Source organism: Salmo salar, chromosome 26 (genome assembly GCF_965601325.2).
Source record: "Salmo salar chromosome 26, fSalSal1, whole genome shotgun sequence".
Classification (NCBI taxonomy): domain Eukaryota; kingdom Metazoa; phylum Chordata; class Actinopteri; order Salmoniformes; family Salmonidae; genus Salmo; species Salmo salar.
Genome location: NC_138316.1, coordinates 31,441,101 through 31,465,633, shown reverse-complemented (window position 1 = coordinate 31,465,633; position 24,533 = coordinate 31,441,101). Strand labels below are relative to the sequence as shown.

The 24,533-nt window shown below is 37.7% G+C and overlaps 1 protein-coding gene across 1 annotated transcript in view; it reads right to left on the bottom strand.

The window, feature by feature from the left end:
* The window catches only part of LOC106587632 (transmembrane protein 266), a 121,900-nt gene that overhangs the window by 46,807 nt on the left and 50,560 nt on the right, over nt 1-24,533 (bottom strand). Inside the window, exons 4-7 of the mRNA XM_014176200.3 lie at nt 22,740-22,894; nt 21,714-21,787; nt 20,559-20,615; nt 17,136-17,274 (exon numbers count right to left, since the gene is read on the bottom strand). Coding sequence (XP_014031675.3) covers nt 17,136-17,274; nt 20,559-20,615; nt 21,714-21,787; nt 22,740-22,894 — 425 coding nt within the window. The remainder of the gene's footprint in view (nt 1-17,135; nt 17,275-20,558; nt 20,616-21,713; nt 21,788-22,739; nt 22,895-24,533) is intronic.

Genomic DNA, 24,533 nt, shown 5'->3' with positions numbered 1-24,533 from the left:
AAACTAACTAACCATACATCTAACAGTAATACCAACAACACTAAGGAAACCAACCAAACTAACTAACCATCCATCTAACAGTAATACCAACAACACTAAGGAATCCTACCAAACTAACTAACCATCCATCTAGAGTAATACCAACAACAGTAAGGAAACCAACCAAACTAACTAACCATCCATCTAACAGTAATACCAACAACACTAAGGAAACCAACCAAACTAACTAACCATCCATCTAACAGTAATACCAACAACACTAAGGAAACCAACCAAACTAACTAACCATCCATCTAGAGTAATACCAACAACACTAAGGAATCCTACCAAACTAACTAACCATCCATCTAGAGTAATACCAACAACACTAAGCAATCCTACCAAACTAACTAACCATCCATCTAGAGTAATACCAAGAACACTAGGGAAACCAACCAAACTAACTAACCATCCATCTAGAGTAATACCAACAACACTAAGGAAACCAACCAAACTAACTAACCATCCATCTAACAGTAATACCAACACTAAGGAAACCTACCAAACTAACTAACCATCCATCTAGAGTAATACCAACAACACTAAGGAATCCTACCAAACTAACCAACCATCCATCTAACAGTAATACCAACAACAGTAAGGAAACCAACCAAACTAACTAACCATCCATCTAACAGTAATACCAACAACACTAAGGAAACCAACCAAACTAACTAACCATCCATCTAACAGTAATACCAACAACACTAAGGAAACCAACCGAACTAACTAACCATCCATCTAACAGTAATACCAACAACACTAAGGAATCCTACCAAACTAACTAACCATCCATCTAACAGTAATACCAACAACACTAAGGAATCCTACCAAACTAACTAACCATCCATCTAGAGTAATACCAACAACACTAAGGAATCCTACCAAACTAACTAACCATCCATCTAGAGTAATACCAACAACAGTAAGGAAACCAACCAAACTAACTAACCATCCATCTAACAGTAATACCAACAACACTAAGGAAACCAACCAAACTAACTAACCATCCATCTAACAGTAATACCAACAACACTAAGGAAACCAACCAAACTAACTAACCATCCATCTAGAGTAATACCAACAACACTAAGGAATCTTACCAAACTAACTAACCATCCATCTAGAGTAATACCAACAACACTAAGGAATCCTACCAAACTAACTAACCATCCATCTAGAGTAATACCAAGAACACTAGGGAAACCAACCAAACTAACTAACCATCCATCTAGAGTAATACCAACAACACTAAGGAAACCAACCAAACTAACTAACCATCCATCTAACAGTAAAACCAACACTAAGGAAACCTACCAAACTAACTAACCATCCATCTAGAGTAATACCAACAACACTAAGGAATCCTACCAAACTAACTAACCATCCATCTAACAGTAATACCAACAACACTAAGGAAACGAACCAAACTAACTAACCATCCATCTAACAGTAATACCAACAACACTAAGGAAACCAACCAAACTAACTAACCATCCATCTAACAGTAATACCAACAACACTAAGGAATCCTACCAAACTAACTAACCATCCATCTAATAGTAATACCAACAACACTAAGGAATCCTACCAAACTAACTAACCATACATCTAGAGTAATACCAACAACACTAAGGAAACCAACCAAACTAACTAACCATCCATCTAACAGTAATACCAACAACACTAAGGAAACCAACCAAACTAACTAACCATCCATCTAGAGTAATACCAACAACACTAAGGAAACCAACCAAACTAACTAACCATCCATCTAACAGTAATACCAACAACACTAAGGAATCCTACCAAACTAACTAACCATACATCTAACAGTAATACCAACAACACTAAGGAAACCAACCAAACTAACTAACCATCCATCTAACAGTAATACCAACAACACTAAGGAATCCTACCAAACTAACTAACCATCCATCTAGAGTAATACCAACAACAGTAAGGAAACCAACCAAACTAACTAACCATCCATCTAACAGTAATACCAACAACACTAAGGAAACCAACCAAACTAACTAACCATCCATCTAACAGTAATACCAACAACACTAAGGAAACCAACCAAACTAACTAACCATCCATCTAGAGTAATACCAACAACACTAAGGAATCCTACCAAACTAACTAACCATCCATCTAGAGTAATACCAACAACACTAAGCAATCCTACCAAACTAACTAACCATCCATCTAGAGTAATACCAAGAACACTAGGGAAACCAACCAAACTAACTAACCATCCATCTAGAGTAATACCAACAACACTAAGGAAACCAACCAAACTAACTAACCATCCATCTAACAGTAATACCAACACTAAGGAAACCTACCAAACTAACTAACCATCCATCTAGAGTAATACCAACAACACTAAGGAATCCTACCAAACTAACCAACCATCCATCTAACAGTAATACCAACAACAGTAAGGAAACCAACCAAACTAACTAACCATCCATCTAACAGTAATACCAACAACACTAAGGAAACCAACCAAACTAACTAACCATCCATCTAACAGTAATACCAACAACACTAAGGAAACCAACCGAACTAACTAACCATCCATCTAACAGTAATACCAACAACACTAAGGAATCCTACCAAACTAACTAACCATACATCTAACAGTAATACCAACAACACTAAGGAAACCAACCAAACTAACTAACCATCCATCTAACAGTAATACCAACAACACTAAGGAATCCTACCAAACTAACTAACCATCCATCTAGAGTAATACCAACAACAGTAAGGAAACCAACCAAACTAACTAACCATCCATCTAACAGTAATACCAACAACACTAAGGAAACCAACCAAACTAACTAACCATCCATCTAACAGTAATACCAACAACACTAAGGAAACCAACCTAACTAACTAACCATCCATCTAGAGTAATACCAACAACACTAAGGAATCCTACCAAACTAACTAACCATCCATCTAGAGTAATACCAACAACACTAAGCAATCCTACCAAACTAACTAACCATCCATCTAGAGTAATACCAAGAACACTAGGGAAACCAACCAAACTAACTAACCATCCATCTAGAGTAATACCAACAACACTAAGGAAACCAACCAAACTAACTAACCATCCATCTAACAGTAATACCAACACTAAGGAAACCTACCAAACTAACTAACCATCCATCTAGAGTAATACCAACAACACTAAGGAATCCTACCAAACTAACCAACCATCCATCTAACAGTAATACCAACAACAGTAAGGAAACCAACCAAACTAACTAACCATCCATCTAACAGTAATACCAACAACACTAAGGAAACCAACCAAACTAACTAACCATCCATCTAACAGTAATACCAACAACACTAAGGAAACCAACCGAACTAACTAACCATCCATCTAACAGTAATACCAACAACACTAAGGAATCCTACCAAACTAACTAACCATCCATCTAACAGTAATACCAACAACACTAAGGAATCCTACCAAACTAACTAACCATCCATCTAGAGTAATACCAACAACACTAAGGAATCCTACCAAACTAACTAACCATCCATCTAGAGTAATACCAACAACAGTAAGGAAACCAACCAAACTAACTAACCATCCATCTAACAGTAATACCAACAACACTAAGGAAACCAACCAAACTAACTAACCATCCATCTAACAGTAATACCAACAACACTAAGGAAACCAACCAAACTAACTAACCATCCATCTAGAGTAATACCAACAACACTAAGGAATCTTACCAAACTAACTAACCATCCATCTAGAGTAATACCAACAACACTAAGGAATCCTACCAAACTAACTAACCATCCATCTAGAGTAATACCAAGAACACTAGGGAAACCAACCAAACTAACTAACCATCCATCTAGAGTAATACCAACAACACTAAGGAAACCAACCAAACTAACTAACCATCCATCTAACAGTAATACCAACACTAAGGAAACCTACCAAACTAACTAACCATCCATCTAGAGTAATACCAACAACACTAAGGAATCCTACCAAACTAACTAACCATCCATCTAACAGTAATACCAACAACACTAAGGAAACGAACCAAACTAACTAACCATCCATCTAACAGTAATACCAACAACACTAAGGAAACCAACCAAACTAACTAACCATCCATCTAACAGTAATACCAACAACACTAAGGAAACCAACCAAACTAACTAACCATCCATCTAACAGTAATACCAACAACACTAAGGAATCCTACCAAACTAACTAACCATCCATCTAACAGTAATACCAACAACACTAAGGAATCCTACCAAACTAACTAACCATCCATCTAACAGTAATACCAACAACACTAAGGAAACCAACCAAACTAACTAACCATCCATCTAGAGTAATACCAACAACACTAAGGAATCCTACCAAACTAACTAACCATCCATCTAGAGTAATACCAACAACACTAAGGAAACCAACCAAACTAACTAACCATCCATCTAGAGTAATACCAACAACACTAAGGAAACCTACCAAACTAACTAACCATCCATCTAGAGTAATACCAACAACACTAAGGAATCCTACCAAACTAACTAACCATCCATCTAAAAGTAATACCAACAACACTAAGGAAACCAACCAAACTAACTAACCATCCATCTAAGAGTAATACCAACAACACTAAGGAAACCAACCAAACTAACTAACCATCCATCTAGAGTAATACCAACAACACTAAGGAATCCTACCAAACTAACTAACCATCCATCTAACAGTAATACCAACAACACTAAGGAATCCTACCAAACTAACTAACCATCCATCTAGAGTAATACCAACAACACTAAGGAATCCTACCAAACTAACTAACCATCCATCTATAGTAATACCAACAACACTAAGGAATCCTACCAAACTAACTAACCATCCATCTAACAGTAATACCAACAACACTAAGGAAACCAACCAAACTAACTAACCATCCATCTAGAGTAATACCAAGAACACTAAGGAAACCAACCAAACTAACTAACCATCCATCTAACAGTAATACCAACACTAAGGAAACCAACCAAACTAACTAACCATCCATCTAGAGTAATACCAACAACACTAAGGAAACCAACCAAACTAACTAACCATCCATCTAGAGTAATACCAACAACACTAAGGAAACCAACCAAACTAACTAACCATCCATCTAACAGTAATACCAACACTAAGGAAACCAACCAAACTAACTAACCATCCATCTAGAGTAATACCAACAACACTAAGGAAACCTACCAAACTAACTAACCATCCATCTAACAGTAATACCAACAACACTAAGGAATCCTACCAAACTAACTAACCATCCATCTAAGAGTAATACCAACAACACTAAGGAAACCAACCAAACTAACTAACCATCCATCTAACAGTAATACCAACAACACTAAGGAAACCAACCAAACTAACTAACCATCCATCTAACAGTAATACCAACAACACTAAGGAAACCAACTAAACTAACTAACCATCCATCTAGAGTAATACCAACAACAGTAAGGAATCCTACCAAACTAACTAACCATCCATCTAGAGTAATACCAACAACACTAAGGAATCCTACCAAACTAACTAACCATCCATCTAACAGTAATACCAACAACACTAAGGAAACCAACCAAACTAACTAACCATCCATCTAACAGTAATACCAACAACACTAAGGAAACCAACCAAACTAACTAACCATCCATCTAGAGTAATACCAACAACACTAAGGAAACCAACCAAACTAACTAACCATCCATCTAACAGTAATACCAACAACACTAAGGAATCCTACCAAACTAACTAACCATCCATCTAGAGTAAAACCAAGAACACTAGGGAAACCAACCAAACTAACTAACCATCCATCTAGAGTAATACCAAGAACACTAAGGAAACCTACCAAACTAACTAACCATCCATCTAACAGTAATACCAACAACACTAAGGAATCCTACCAAACTAACTAACCATCCATCTAACAGTAATACCAACAACACTAAGGAAACCAACCAAACTAACTAACCATCTATCTAGAGTAATACCAACAACACTAAGGAAACCAACCAAACTAACTAACCATCCATCTAGAGTAATACCAAGAACACTAGGGAAACCAACCAAACTAACTAACCATCCATCTAACAGTAATACCGACAACACTAAGGAAACCAACCAAACTAACTAACCATCCATCTAGAGTAATACCAACAACACTAAGGAATCCTACCAAACTAACTAACCATCCATCTAACAGTAATACCAACAACACTAAGGAAACCAACCAAACTAACTAACCATCCATCTAAGAGTAATACCAACAACACTAAGGAAACCAACCAAACTAACTAACCATCCATCTAGAGTAATACCAACAACACTAAGGAATCCTACCAAACTAACTAACCATCCATCTAGAGTAATACCAACAACACTAAGGAAACCAACCAAACTAACTAACCATCCATCTAGAGTAATACCAACAACACTAAGGAAACCTACCAAACTAACTAACCATCCATCTAGAGTAATACCAACAACACTAAGGAATCCTACCAAACTAACTAACCATCCATCTAAAAGTAATACCAACAACACTAAGGAAACCAACCAAACTAACTAACCATCCATCTAAGAGTAATACCAACAACACTAAGGAAACCAACCAAACTAACTAACCATCCATCTAGAGTAATACCAACAACACTAAGGAATCCTACCAAACTAACTAACCATCCATCTAACAGTAATACCAACAACACTAAGGAATCCTACCAAACTAACTAACCATCCATCTAGAGTAATACCAACAACACTAAGGAATCCTACCAAACTAACTAACCATCCATCTATAGTAATACCAACAACACTAAGGAATCCTACCAAACTAACTAACCATCCATCTAACAGTAATACCAACAACACTAAGGAAACCAACCAAACTAACTAACCATCCATCTAGAGTAATACCAAGAACACTAAGGAAACCAACCAAACTAACTAACCATCCATCTAACAGTAATACCAACACTAAGGAAACCAACCAAACTAACTAACCATCCATCTAGAGTAATACCAACAACACTAAGGAAACCAACCAAACTAACTAACCATCCATCTAGAGTAATACCAACAACACTAAGGAAACCAACCAAACTAACTAACCATCCATCTAACAGTAATACCAACACTAAGGAAACCAACCAAACTAACTAACCATCCATCTAGAGTAATACCAACAACACTAAGGAAACCTACCAAACTAACTAACCATCCATCTAACAGTAATACCAACAACACTAAGGAATCCTACCAAACTAACTAACCATCCATCTAAGAGTAATACCAACAACACTAAGGAAACCAACCAAACTAACTAACCATCCATCTAACAGTAATACCAACAACACTAAGGAAACCAACCAAACTAACTAACCATCCATCTAACAGTAATACCAACAACACTAAGGAAACCAACTAAACTAACTAACCATCCATCTAGAGTAATACCAACAACACTAAGGAATCCTACCAAACTAACTAACCATCCATCTAGAGTAATACCAACAACACTAAGGAATCCTACCAAACTAACTAACCATCCATCTAACAGTAATACCAACAACACTAAGGAAACCAACCAAACTAACTAACCATCCATCTAACAGTAATACCAACAACACTAAGGAAACCAACCAAACTAACTAACCATCCATCTAGAGTAATACCAACAACACTAAGGAAACCAACCAAACTAACTAACCATCCATCTAACAGTAATACCAACAACACTAAGGAATCCTACCAAACTAACTAACCATCCATCTAGAGTAAAACCAAGAACACTAGGGAAACCAACCAAACTAACTAACCATCCATCTAGAGTAATACCAAGAACACTAAGGAAACCTACCAAACTAACTAACCATCCATCTAACAGTAATACCAACAACACTAAGGAATCCTACCAAACTAACTAACCATCCATCTAACAGTAATACCAACAACACTAAGGAAACCAACCAAACTAACTAACCATCTATCTAGAGTAATACCAACAACACTAAGGAAACCAACCAAACTAACTAACCATCCATCTAGAGTAATACCAAGAACACTAGGGAAACCAACCAAACTAACTAACCATCCATCTAACAGTAATACCGACAACACTAAGGAAACCAACCAAACTAACTAACCATCCATCTAGAGTAATACCAACAACACTAAGGAATCCTACCAAACTAACTAACCATCCATCTAACAGTAATACCAACAACACTAAGGAAACCAACCAAACTAACTAACCATCCATCTAAGAGTAATACCAACAACACTAAGGAAACCAACCAAACTAACTAACCATCCATCTAACAGTAATACCAATAACACTAAGGAAACCAACCAAACTAACTAACCATCCATCTAACAGTAATACCAACAACACTAAGGAAACCAACCAAACTAACTAACCATCCATCTAACAGTAATACCAACAACACTAAGGAAACCAACCAAACTAACTAACCATCCATCTAGAGTAATACCAACAACACTAAGGAATCCTACCAAACTAACTAACCATCCATCTAGAGTAATACCAACAACACTAAGGAAACCAACCAAACTAACTAACCATCCATCTAGGGTAATACCAACAACACTAAGGAAACCAACCAAACTAACTAAGCATCCATCTAACAGTAATACCAACAACACTAGGGAATCCTACCAAACTAACTAACCATCCATCTAACAGTAATACCAACAACACTAAGGAAACCAACCAAACTAACTAACCATCCATCTAGAGTAATACCAACAACACTAAGGAAACCAACCAAACTAACTAACCATCCATCTAACAGTAATACCAACAACACTAAGGAATCCTACCAAACTAACTAACCATACATCTAACAGTAATACCAACAACACTAAGGAAACCAACCAAACTAACTAACCATCCATCTAGAGTAATACCAACAACACTAAGGAATCCTACCAAACTAACTACCCATCCATCTAACAGTAATACCAACAACACTAAGGAATCCTACCAAACTAACTAACCATCCATCTAGAGTAATACCAACAACACTAAGGAAACCAACCAAACTAACTAACCATCCATCTAACAGTAATACCAACAACACTAAGGAAACCAACCAAACTAACTAACCATCCATCTAACAGTAATACCAACAACACTAAGGAAACCAACCAAACTAACTAACCATCCATCTAACAGTAATACCAACAACACTAAGGAAACCTACCAAACTAACTAACCATCCATCTAAGAGTAATACCAACAACACTAAGGAATCCTACCAAACTAACTAACCATCCATCTAACAGTAATACCAACAACACTAAGGAATCCTACCAAACTAACTAACCATCCATCTAATAGTAATACCAACAACACTAAGGAATCCTACCAAACTAACTAACCATACATCTAGAGTAATACCAACAACACTAAGGAAACCAACCAAACTAACTAACCATCCATCTAACAGTAATACCAACAACACTAAGGAAACCAACCAAACTAACTAACCATCCATCTAGAGTAATACCAACAACACTAAGGAAACCAACCAAACTAACTAACCATCCATCTAACAGTAATACCAACAACACTAAGGAATCCTACCAAACTAACTAACCATCCATCTAACAGTAATACCAACAACACTAAGGAAACCAACCAAACTAACTAACCATCCATCTAGAGTAATACCAACAACACTAAGGAAACCAACCAAACTAACTAACCATCCATCTAGAGTAATACCAAGAACACTAGGGAAACCAACCAAACTAACTAACCATCCATCTAACAGTAATACCAACAACACTAAGGAAACCAACCAAACTAACTAACCATCCATCTAGAGTAATACCAACAACACTAAGGAATCCTACCAAACTAACTAACCATCCATCTAACAGTAATACCAACAACACTAAGGAAACCAACCAAACTAACTAACCATCCATCTAAGAGTAATACCAACAACACTAAGGAAACCAACCAAACTAACTAACCATCCATCTAACAGTAATACCAACAACACTAAGGAAACCAACCAAACTAACTAACCATCCATCTAACAGTAATACCAACAACACTAAGGAAACCAACCAAACTAACTAACCATCCATCTAACAGTAATACCAACAACACTAAGGAAACCAACCAAACTAACTAACCATCCATCTAGAGTAATACCAACAACACTAAGGAATCCTACCAAACTAACTAACCATCCATCTAGAGTAATACCAACAACACTAAGGAAACCAACCAAACTAACTAACCATCCATCTAGGGTAATACCAACAACACTAAGGAAACCAACCAAACTAACTAAGCATCCATCTAACAGTAATACCAACAACACTAGGGAATCCTACCAAACTAACTAACCATCCATCTAACAGTAATACCAACAACACTAAGGAAACCAACCAAACTAACTAACCATCCATCTAGAGTAATACCAACAACACTAAGGAAACCAACCAAACTAACTAACCATCCATCTAACAGTAATACCAACAACACTAAGGAATCCTACCAAACTAACTAACCATACATCTAACAGTAATACCAACAACACTAAGGAAACCAACCAAACTAACTAACCATCCATCTAGAGTAATACCAACAACACTAAGGAATCCTACCAAACTAACTAACCATCCATCGAACAGTAATACCAACAACACTAAGGAATCCTACCAAACTAATTAACCATCCATCTAGAGTAATACCAACAACACTAAGGAAACCAACCAAACTAACTAACCATCCATCTAACAGTAATACCAACAACACTAAGGAAACCAACCAAACTAACTAACCATCCATCTAACAGTAATACCAACAACACTAAGGAAACCAACCAAACTAACTAACCATCCATCTAACAGTAATACCAACAACACTAAGGAAACCTACCAAACTAACTAACCATCCATCTAAGAGTAATACCAACAACACTAAGGAATCCTACCAAACTAACTAACCATCCATCTAACAGTAATACCAACAACACTAAGGAATCCTACCAAACTAACTAACCATCCATCTAATAGTAATACCAACAACACTAAGGAATCCTACCAAACTAACTAACCATACATCTAGAGTAATACCAACAACACTAAGGAAACCAACCAAACTAACTAACCATCCATCTAACAGTAATACCAATAACACTAAGGAAACCAACCAAACTAACTAACCATCCATCTAACAGTAATACCAACAACACTAAGGAAACCAACCAAACTAACTAACCATCCATCTAACAGTAATACCAACAACACTAAGGAATCCTACCAAACTAACTAACCATACATCTAACAGTAATACCAACAACACTAAGGAAACCAACCAAACTAACTAACCATCCATCTAACAGTAATACCAACAACACTAAGGAAACCAACCAAACTAACTAACCATCCATCTAGAGTAATACCAACAACACTAAGGAAACCAACCAAACTAACTAACCATCCATCTAACAGTCATACCAACAACACTAAGGAATCCTACCAAACTAACTAACCATCCATCTAGAGTAATACCAAGAACACTAAGGAAACCAACCAAACTAACTAACCATCCATCTAGAGTAATACCAAGAACACTAAGGAAACCAACCAAACTAACTAACCATCCATCTAGAGTAATACCAACAACACTAAGGAAACCAACCAAACTAACTAACCATCCATCTAACAGTCATACCAACAACACTAAGGAATCCTACCAAACTAACTAACCATCCATCTAGAGTAATACCAAGAACACTAAGGAAACCAACCAAACTAACTAACCATCCATCTAGAGTAATACCAAGAACACTAGGGAAACCAACCAAACTAACTAACCATCCATCTAACAGTAATACCGACAACACTAAGGAAACCAACCAAACTAACTAACCATCCATCTAGAGTAATACCAACAACACTAAGGAATCCTACCAAACTAACTAACCATCCATCTAACAGTAATACCAACAACACTAAGGAAACCAACCAAACTAACTAACCATCCATCTAAGAGTAATACCAACAACACTAAGGAAACCAACCAAACTAACTAACCATCCATCTAACAGTAATACCAATAACACTAAGGAAACCAACCAAACTAACTAACCATCCATCTAACAGTAATACCAACAACACTAAGGAAACCAACCAAACTAACTAACCATCCATCTAACAGTAATACCAACAACACTAAGGAAACCAACCAAACTAACTAACCATCCATCTAGAGTAATACCAACAACACTAAGGAATCCTACCAAACTAACTAACCATCCATCTAGAGTAATACCAACAACACTAAGGAAACCAACCAAACTAACTAACCATCCATCTAGGGTAATACCAACAACACTAAGGAAACCAACCAAACTAACTAAGCATCCATCTAACAGTAATACCAACAACACTAGGGAATCCTACCAAACTAACTAACCATCCATCTAACAGTAATACCAACAACACTAAGGAAACCAACCAAACTAACTAACCATCCATCTAGAGTAATACCAACAACACTAAGGAAACCAACCAAACTAACTAACCATCCATCTAACAGTAATACCAACAACACTAAGGAATCCTACCAAACTAACTAACCATACATCTAACAGTAATACCAACAACACTAAGGAAACCAACCAAACTAACTAACCATCCATCTAGAGTAATACCAACAACACTAAGGAATCCTACCAAACTAACTACGCATCCATCTAACAGTAATACCAACAACACTAAGGAATCCTACCAAACTAACTAACCATCCATCTAGAGTAATACCAACAACACTAAGGAAACCAACCAAACTAACTAACCATCCATCTAACAGTAATACCAACAACACTAAGGAAACCAACCAAACTAACTAACCATCCATCTAACAGTAATACCAACAACACTAAGGAAACCAACCAAACTAACTAACCATCCATCTAACAGTAATACCAACAACACTAAGGAAACCTACCAAACTAACTAACCATCCATCTAAGAGTAATACCAACAACACTAAGGAATCCTACCAAACTAACTAACCATCCATCTAACAGTAATACCAACAACACTAAGGAATCCTACCAAACTAACTAACCATCCATCTAATAGTAATACCAACAACACTAAGGAATCCTACCAAACTAACTAACCATACATCTAGAGTAATACCAACAACACTAAGGAAACCAACCAAACTAACTAACCATCCATCTAACAGTAATACCAACAACACTAAGGAAACCAACCAAACTAACTAACCATCCATCTAGAGTAATACCAACAACACTAAGGAAACCAACCAAACTAACTAACCATCCATCTAACAGTAATACCAACAACACTAAGGAATCCTACCAAACTAACTAACCATACATCTAACAGTAATACCAACAACACTAAGGAAACCAACCAAACTAACTAACCATCCATCTAACAGTAATACCAACAACACTAAGGAAACCAACCAAACTAACTAACCATCCATCTAGAGTAATACCAACAACACTAAGGAAACCAACCAAACTAACTAACCATCCATCTAACAGTAATACCAACAACACTAAGGAATCCTACCAAACTAACTAACCATCCATCTAGAGTAATACCAAGAACACTAAGGAAACCAACCAAACTAACTAACCATCCATCTAGAGTAATACCAAGAACACTAAGGAAACCAACCAAACTAACTAACCATCCATCTAAGAGTAATACCAACAACACTAAGGAAACCAACCAAACTAACTAACCATCCATCTAAGAGTAATACCAAGAACACTAAGGAAACCAACCAAACTAACTAACCATCCATCTAAGAGTAATACCAAGAACACTAAGGAAACCAACCAAACTAACTAACCATCCATCTAGAGTAATACCAAGAACACTAAGGAAACCAACCAAACTAACTAACCATACATCTAGAGTAATACCAACAACACTAAGGAAACCAACCAAACTAACTAACCATCCATCTAGAGTAATACCAACAACACTAAGGAAACCAACCAAACTAACTAACCATCCATCTAGAGTAATACCAAGAACACTAAGGAAACCAACCAAACTAACTAACCATCCATCTAAGAGTAATACCAACAACACTAAGGAAACCAACCAAACTAACTAACCATCCATCTAGAGTAATACCAACAACACTAAGGAATCCTACCAAACTAACTAACCATCCATCTAACAGTAATACCAACAACACTAAGGAATCCTACCAAACTAACTAACCATCCATCTAACAGTAATACCAACAACACTAAGGAAACCAACCAAACTAACTAACCATCCATCTAGAGTAATACCAACAACACTAAGGAAACCAACCAAACTAACTAACCATCCATCTAGAGTAATACCAAGAACACTAGGGAAACCAACCAAACTAACTAACCATCCATCTAACAGTAATACCAACAACACTAAGGAAACCAACCAAACTAACTAACCATCCATCTAGAGTAATACCAACAACACTAAGGAATCCTACCAAACTAACTAACCATCCATCTAACAGTAATACCAACAACACTAAGGAAACCAACCAAACTAACTAACCATCCATCTAAGAGTAATACCAACAACACTAAGGAAACCAACCAAACTAACTAACCATCCATCTAACAGTAATACCAACAACACTAAGGAAACCAACCAAACTAACTAACCATCCATCTAACAGTAATACCAACAACACTAAGGAAACCAACCAAACTAACTAACCATCCATCTAACAGTAATACCAACAACACTAAGGAAACCAACCAAACTAACTAACCATCCATCTAGAGTAATACCAACAACACTAAGGAATCCTACCAAACTAACTAACCATCCATCTAGAGTAATACCAACAACACTAAGGAAACCAACCAAACTAACTAACCATCCATCTAGAGTAATACCAAGAACACTAAGGAAACCAACCAAACTAACTAACCATCCATCTAAGAGTAATACCAACAACACTAAGGAAACCAACCAAACTAACTAACCATCCATCTAGAGTAATACCAACAACACTAAGGAATCCTACCAAACTAACTAACCATCCATCTAACAGTAATACCAACAACACTAAGGAATCCTACCAAACTAACTAACCATCCATCTAACAGTAATACCAACAACACTAAGGAAACCAACCAAACTAACTAACCATCCATCTAGAGTAATACCAACAACACTAAGGAAACCAACCAAACTAACTAACCATCCATCTAGAGTAATACCAAGAACACTAGGGAAACCAACCAAACTAACTAACCATCCATCTAACAGTAATACCAACAACACTAAGGAAACCAACCAAACTAACTAACCATCCATCTAAGAGTAATACCAACAACACTAAGGAAACCAACCAAACTAACTAACCATCCATCTAACAGTAATACCAACAACACTAAGGAAACCAACCAAACTAACTAACCATCCATCTAACAGTAATACCAACAACACTAAGGAAACCAACCAAACTAACTAACCATCCATCTAACAGTAATACCAACAACACTAAGGAAACCAACCAAACTAACTAACCATCCATCTAGAGTAATACCAACAACACTAAGGAATCCTACCAAACTAACTAACCATCCATCTAGAGTAATACCAACAACACTAAGGAAACCAACCAAACTAACTAACCATCCATCTAGGGTAATACCAACAACACTAAGGAAACCAACCAAACTAACTAAGCATCCATCTAACAGTAATACCAACAACACTAGGGAATCCTACCAAACTAACTAACCATCCATCTAACAGTAATACCAACAACACTAAGGAAACCAACCAAACTAACTAACCATCCATCTAGAGTAATACCAACAACACTAAGGAAACCAACCAAACTAACTAACCATCCATCTAACAGTAATACCAACAACACTAAGGAATCCTACCAAACTAACTAACCATACATCTAACAGTAATACCAACAACACTAAGGAAACCAACCAAACTAACTAACCATCCATCTAGAGTAATACCAACAACACTAAGGAATCCTACCAAACTAACTAACCATCCATCGAACAGTAATACCAACAACACTAAGGAATCCTACCAAACTAATTAACCATCCATCTAGAGTAATACCAACAACACTAAGGAAACCAACCAAACTAACTAACCATCCATCTAACAGTAATACCAACAACACTAAGGAAACCTACCAAACTAACTAACCATCCATCTAGAGTAATACCAACAACACTAAGGAATCCAACCAAACTAACTAACCATCCATCTAGAGTAATACCAAGAACACTAAGGAAACCTACCAAACTAACTAACCATCCATCTAGAGTAATACCAAGAACACTAAGGAAACCAACCAAACTAACTAACCATCCATCTAGAGTAATACCAAGAACACTAAGGAAACCAACCAAACTAACTAACCATACATCTAGAGTAATACCAACAACACTAAGGAAACCAACCAAACTAACTAACCATCCATCTAGAGTAATACCAAGAACACTAAGGAAACCAACCAAACTAACTAACCATCCATCTAAGAGTAATACCAACAACACTAAGGAAACCAACCAAACTAACTAACCATCCATCTAAGAGTAATACCAAGAACACTAAGGAAACCAACCAAACTAACTAACCATCCATCTAACAGTAATACCAAGAACACTAAGGAAACCAACCAAACTAACTAACCATCCATCTAAGAGTAATACCAACAACACTAAGGAAACCAACCAAACTAACTAACCATCCATCTAAGAGTAATACCAAGAACACTAAGGAAAGCTGGTGACTGACAGGGACGATGACTAGACCGAGGTCATGATGACTCTAGTAAGACATCCACCAGCAGGACTTTGACAGACAGACAGACAGACAGACAGACAGACAGACAGACAGACAGACAGACAGACAGACAGACAGACAGACAGACAGACAGGGACACAAGGGAGCGTCTGGTCTGCTCCACCCTCAGTCTCACCGTCGATGATTCTCTTGACCCTCCAGATGCGCAGGGTGATGATGAGGCTGATGGCGTCCCAGGGGCTGCTGGGGCCATTGGCTACCGTGGAGGCTACCATAGGGGCCAGGGACAACACGATGACTGCCCCGTCAAACACCTGCAGGGAGCAGACACACAGACACACACACGCAAGCACACACACATGCCCACACATGCAGGCATGTGTACACACAAACACACACACACATCACATGCCACATTGTCACAGACTTAGGAGATATTACACGCTGTCATTAGGAGATATTACACACTGTCATTAGGAGATATTACACACTGTCATTAGGAGATATTACACACTGTTATTAGGAGATATTACACACTGTCATTAGGAGATATTACACACTGTCATTAGGAGATATTACACACTGTCATTAGGAGATATTACACACTGTTATTAAAGAAGATATTACACACTGTCATTAGGAGATATTACACACTGTCATTGGGAGATATTACACACTGTCATTAGGAGATATTACACACTGTTATTGGGAGATATTACACACTGTCATTAGGTGATATTACACACTGTCATTAGGAGATATTACACACTGTCATTAGGAGATATTACACACTGTCATTAGGAGATATTACACACTGTCATTAGGAGATATTATACACTGTTATTAAAGGAGATATTACACACTGTCATTAGGAGATATTACACACTGTTATTAAAGGAGATATTACACACTGTCATTGGGAGATATTACACACTGTCATTAGGTGATATTACACACTGTTATTAAAGGAGATATTACACGCTGTCATTAGGAGATATTACACACTGTTATTGGGAGATATTAGACACTGTCATTATGTGATATTACACACTGTTATTAAAGGAGATATTACACGCTGTCATTAGGAGATATTACACACTGTCATTAGGTGATATTACACACTGTTATTAAAGGAGATATTACACACTGTCATTGGGAGATATTACACACTGTCATTAGGTGATATTACACACTGTTATTAAAGGAGATATTACACACTGTCATTAGGATATATTACACACTGTTATTAAAGGAGATATTACACACTGTCATTAGGAGATATTACACACTGTCATTAGGAGATATTACACACTGTCATTGGGAGATATTACACACTGTCATTAGGTGATATTACACACTGTTATTAAAGGAGATATTACACACTGTCATTAGGAGATATTACACACCGTCATTAGGAGATATTACACACTGTTATTAAAGGAGATATTACACACTGTCATTAGGATATATTACACACTGTTATTAAAGGAGATATTACACACTGTCATTAGGTGATTTTACACACTGTTATTAAAGGAGATATTACACACTGTTATTAGGAGATATTACACACTGTCATTAGGAGATATTACACACTGTCATTAGGAGATATTACACACTGTCATTAGGAGATATTACACGCTGTCATTAGGAGATATTACACACTGTCATTAGGAGATATTACACACTGTCATTAGGCGATATTACACACTGTCATTAGGAGATATTACACACTGTTATTAGGAGATATTACACACTGTTATTAGGAGATATTACACACTGTCATTAGGAGATATTACACACTGTCATTAGGAGATATTACACACTGTTATTAGGAGATATTACACACTGTCATTAGAAGATATTACACACTGTCATTAGGAGATATTACACACTGTCATTAGGAGATATTACACACTGTCATTAGGAGATATTACACACTGTCATTAGGAGATATTACACACTGTTATTAAAGGAGATATTACACACAGTCATTAGGAGATATTACACACTGTCATTAGGAGATATTACACACTGTCATTAGGAGATATTACACGCTGTCATTAGGAGATATTACACACTGTTATTAAAGGAGATATTACACACTGTCATTAGGAGATATTACACACTGTTATTAAAGGAGATATTACACACAGTCATTAGGAGATATTACACACTGTTATTAAAGGAGATATTACACACTGTCATTAGGAGATATTACACGCTGTCATTAGGATATATTACACACTGTTATTAAAGGAGATATCACACACTGTCATTAGGAGATATTACACACTGTCATTAGGTGATATTACACACTGTCATTAGGAGATATTACACACTGTTATTAAAGGAGATATTACACACTGTCATTAGGAGATATTACACACTGTCATTAGGAGATATTACACACTGTCATTAGGAGATATTACACTGTTATTAAAGGAGATATTACACACTGTCATTAGGAGATATTACACACTGTCATTAGGAGATATTACACACAGTCATTAGGAGATATTACACACTATTATTAAATGAGATATTACACACTGTCATTAGGAGATATTACACACTGTCATTAGGAGATATTACACACTGTCATTAGGAGATATTACACACTGTCATTAGGAGATATTACACACTGTCATTAGGAGATATTACACACTGTTATTAAAGGAGATATTACACACTGTCATTAGGAGATATTACACACTGTCATTAGGAGATATTACACACTGTCATTAGGAGATATTACACACTGTCATTAGGAGATATTACACACTGTCATTAGGTTATATTACACACTGTCATTAGGAGATATTACACACTGTTATTAGGAGATATTACACACTGTTATTAGGAGATATTACACACTGTCATTAGGAGATATTACACACTGTCATTAGGAGATATTACACACTGTCATTAGGAGATATTACACACTGTTTTTAGGAGATATTACACACTGTTATTAGGAGATATTACACACTGTCATTAGGAGATATTACACACTGTCATTAGGAGATATTACACGCTGTCATTAGGAGATATTACACACTGTCATTAGGTGATATTACACACTGTCATTAGGAGATATTACACACTGTTATTAGGAGATATTACACACTGTTATTAGGAGATATTACACACTGTCATTAGGAGATATTACACACTGTCATTAGGAGATATTACACACTGTCATTAGGAGATATTACACACTGTCATTAGGAGATATTACTCACTGTCATTAGGTGATATTACACACTGTTTTTAGGAGATATTACACACTGTCATTAGGAGATATTACACGCTGTCATTAGGAGATATTACACACTGTCATTAGGAGATATTACACGCTGTCATTAGGAGATATTACACACTGTTTTTAGGACATATTACACACTGTTATTAGGAGATATTATATTGAGGTTTATATGAGGAAGATTACAATGCACGCAGACTTTGTGGCAGCATTTAACATTTAACAACTGTAATGTGAATTGATTTGTGGAAGAAAAAAAATTCAATGATAAAACTCGAGGGAAAGTTATTATATTTTCAGTACTTGCTATGAAGCTTGCGTAATTAATCTTACCTCTACTTTGTTCTCAATGTAGTCCCAAATCCCAAGGACTACAATCCTGAAGACAGTCTGTGAAAAGAGGGAGAGCGAGAAAGGATGGAAGGGGAGGAAAAAAGCCAAATACAACCTCTCCAATGACATGTGAAATATTCTCACTCTCCTCAGGTTTCAACACATCTACAACACATTCTGAAAGGTCATTTGAATATGGACAAAAAAAGACAGGACAAGTTACAGTCTCCATTTATATACTGCTGCTGTGAATGTAGGCTTTCTGTGACTCAAGCCTTCCTTTTCTACATGGTCACAGAAAGTAACCTATACAGCTGAAGTCGGAAGTTTACATACACCTTAGCCAAATACATTTAAACTCAGTTTTTCACAATTCCTGACATTTAATCCTAGTAATAATTCCCTGTCTTAGGTCAGTTAGGATCACCACTTTATTTTATGAATGTGAAATGTCAGAATAGTAGAGAGAATGATTTATTTCATTTTTTATTTCTTTCATCACATTCCCAGTGGGTCAGAAGTTTACATACACTCAATTAGTATTTGGTAGTCTTTAAATTGTTTAACTTGGGTCAAACATTTCAGGTAGCTTTCCACAAGCTTCCCACAATAAGTTGGGTGAATTTGGGCCCATTCCTCCTGACAGAGCTGGTGTAACTGAGTCAGGTTTGTAGGCCTCCTTGCTCGCACACACTTTTTCAGTTCTGCCCACAAATGTTCTATGGGATTCAGGTCAGGGCTTTGTGATGGCCACTCCAATACCTTGACTTTGTTGTCCTTAAGCCATTTTGCAACAAGAGGGACATTCTCTGATTGGTGGATAGGAAAAATATTATTATTATGACCATTTAATAAGTCAAGGTCTCTATAGTTACAGTAACTATAGTTTCGTTTTTAATATATAGACGTTCAATACCATTCCCCTCTGACACTGTTCATCTATAATGTCAGGAAGCAAAGGTGTTATAAGGTGTTGGGTGGATCATATGACTGTAACCCAAGCCCTAAACCTTGTTAACCTCCTCTTGAATTATTACTTAACCCTGTGTGTGTGTGTGTGTGTGTGTGTGTGTGTGTGTGTGTGTGTGTGTGTGTGTGTGTGTGTGTGTGTGTGTGTGTGTGTGTGTGTGTGTGTGTGTGTGTGTGTGTCATTACCTCAGTGAAGAAGAGTGAAAGGATGGCGAGGCTGATCCAATGGATGACGCTGGCAAATTGAATAGCATTGGCAACTGGAATAAATAACAAAAGAGAAAAAATGTGTATCTTAAAGGATGATTCCACTTTTACTGCTTGTTCTTAATGGAATCAAGAACAACACTACCATGTCCTGTGAATGTCTACATCTTTCCAGCCAGATGTATTTTTTCTCAGAATCTGGCAGAAGAATGGTGCATAGATATTACATCATGTCTTTTACCACTATTCCTCATTTCCATCTAACAGTGTTGTGAATGCTCCCGCTCCACTTCTCCTTCCCCATCCATCAGTCCATCAGCCCATTTCCCCCTCCCTTTATCTCCCTGTACCTCTCCATCTCCCCCCATCCTCCTTCCCTCCTTCCTACTCCCTCCATGTGTCTTTCCAGAGCTGGCAACAGGACAGCCAGGACAGTCAGAGTCTATGGTAATGCATCTGAAGTGACTGGTGTCCTGTAGTCCCCAGAGCAGAGAGAGAATCATCTGTCAATACAGACCTGTATCTTGAGGTGCGTCTCAAACGGTATCCTATTCCCTGTATAGTGCACTACTTTTGATCAGGGCACAAAGGGTTCTGGTCAAAAGTAGTGCAGTATATAGGGGATAGGATACCATTCGGGACGTAACCTTGGCTTACAGTCCGTAATGTACTGCGATGATGACACCTGCCCAGACAGTCAGTGCTGTTGAGTAGAGACCAGTTCATAGACTCATTTACTATCCCGGTTGCAATGCTGTTTCTCTCTCATATGGGCCTTTTAGTCGCCGTAGTTTCCTCTCTTTGGTAAGAAATGTAATCATGTTTATAAAACAGGTTGGAACGCATGTTAATGCAACATCATGGTAATTGTCTCTATGGGCTGTAATCCCAAAACCTGGGTCACAGGATCAAGGAGGCACAGAACTACCCAAGTCTAACTTTCTACAGTCACTAGAACACAGTGTATAAGGATCCTCCTTTACTGTCAATGGAAAAGATAGTTACATTGTAGATGCTTGGTGTCTATGAGGAGTTCCAGGGTCAAGAAGACCACCACCAGGATGACCAGCGCCACCAGGAAACAGTTGAAGCCTGCACTGAGCAGACACACCTGCCACAGGGCTACCCTCCGACCACAGCACGGCTTCAACCAGTTAGACCTGGAGAGAGGGAGAGAGGAGAGAGGAGGAGGAGAGAGGAGGAGAGGAAAGAGGAGGAGGAGAGAGGAGGAGGAGAGAGTGATAGAGGAGAAAAGAGGAGGAGAGAGGGGTAGAGGAGAGAGGAGGAGAGAGGGATAGAGGAGAGAGGAGGAGGAGAGAGGGATAGAGGAGAGAGGGACTAGAGAGTCAGTGTTAGTACACCAAAGACAGGGAGAAAGTACTTGTGTATGGACACAGGTTTGTATTCACCATTTCATTCCTTCAAAGATCTTACTGTACCAGCCGACTGTATGCTGACTGATGTTCCTTCTATTTGCCAGCAGGGGTGCTATTCAACACATATAACCGCATCAATGCAATGTAGTGAACCAGTTTCTAAACCCAGCCTGGGTTTGGTGGGCCGGGGCAGTGGAGGGGGAAGAGTGTGAACAGAACAGAGACCGCATTAAGACAGAAAGACACTGAGGCTCTTTGAGCTGGTGACTTGTCTCTCAGGCATATCAGTGAGAGGATTAGTAAAGCAACTCTATTCAGAGGGCAATGAAGGGGTCGACTGTATATTAGAAGACTCCATTCAAAAGTAACACATTTCAAGTTATTGAACGAAAACACATGGATAAAACCTTATACATAGCTCTTTCCCAGACCCACTGTTCCCTCCCTCGATTAGCAGTGGGAGACAGACAGGAGAAACCATGCCAGAGCTCCAGCCAGAATGGAAAGTTGGCTCATCCTCTTCTACACCTTTCACTGCTCCCCATGCACTGGGCCTGGCATACAGTGAGCTTGGCTAATCACAGCACTTCTGTGATCATGTCTTCATTCCCTAGCATGGTGCTAATTAGAGCTAAAACAATCAGTGGCAGTGGGCAGAATCAGTGGCGGTGGAATGGAATAAAGCTGTATTTTTTTATCAGGGTTGGGGTCGATTCCATTTCAATCCAGTCAGGAAGTAAACTAAAATTCTAATTCTTTTACTTCCTGAATTTACTGAAATTCATTGACCCCAAATCAGATTTTCATACAGTCAGGCAGGAGTTGTGTAGAGTGGCCATTGGACTGTTACTGATAGGACCAAGGCACGGGCATGGGGAGCAGAGCAGAAAAGAGCAGTCCTGGAGGATTTGGGTGTGTGGATATCAGGGCATTACCCCTCACACACACATATATTCCCAGGGTAGAGATGCTTGTATGTATCACATCCTCAGTTGAGGGCAACTGCTGCTGTTGTTAAGTCATTAGTAGGGAATGAGGCTTGGCTGGAATGACTTTAGATGTTTAAATGGGGCCATTTAGTCTAAATGTTAAGCGACATGTGGATATGAATATGCAAGTGATACTGTATGAGCCTCATAATATTATGTAGGAATTGTTACATGAACTGTGTCTTACTTACTCATGCAAACGAGGACGATGCACCATTTGGGTGTGTGTGTGCTTACAGGATGTGCCCAATTATACCACAGTGAGTGACAAACAGGCATCCTCTCTGAAGGATTCATATTATTCTCCTCTATTCATTCAGACTTCACCCTGAGTAGGCTAACACGAGGCAATGAGCAAAGGACTCTTACAGCAGCTGCTGAACAGTTCCCCTCAACTCCTTCTGCTCCTCTCAGTCTCTCTCTCTCTCTCTGAG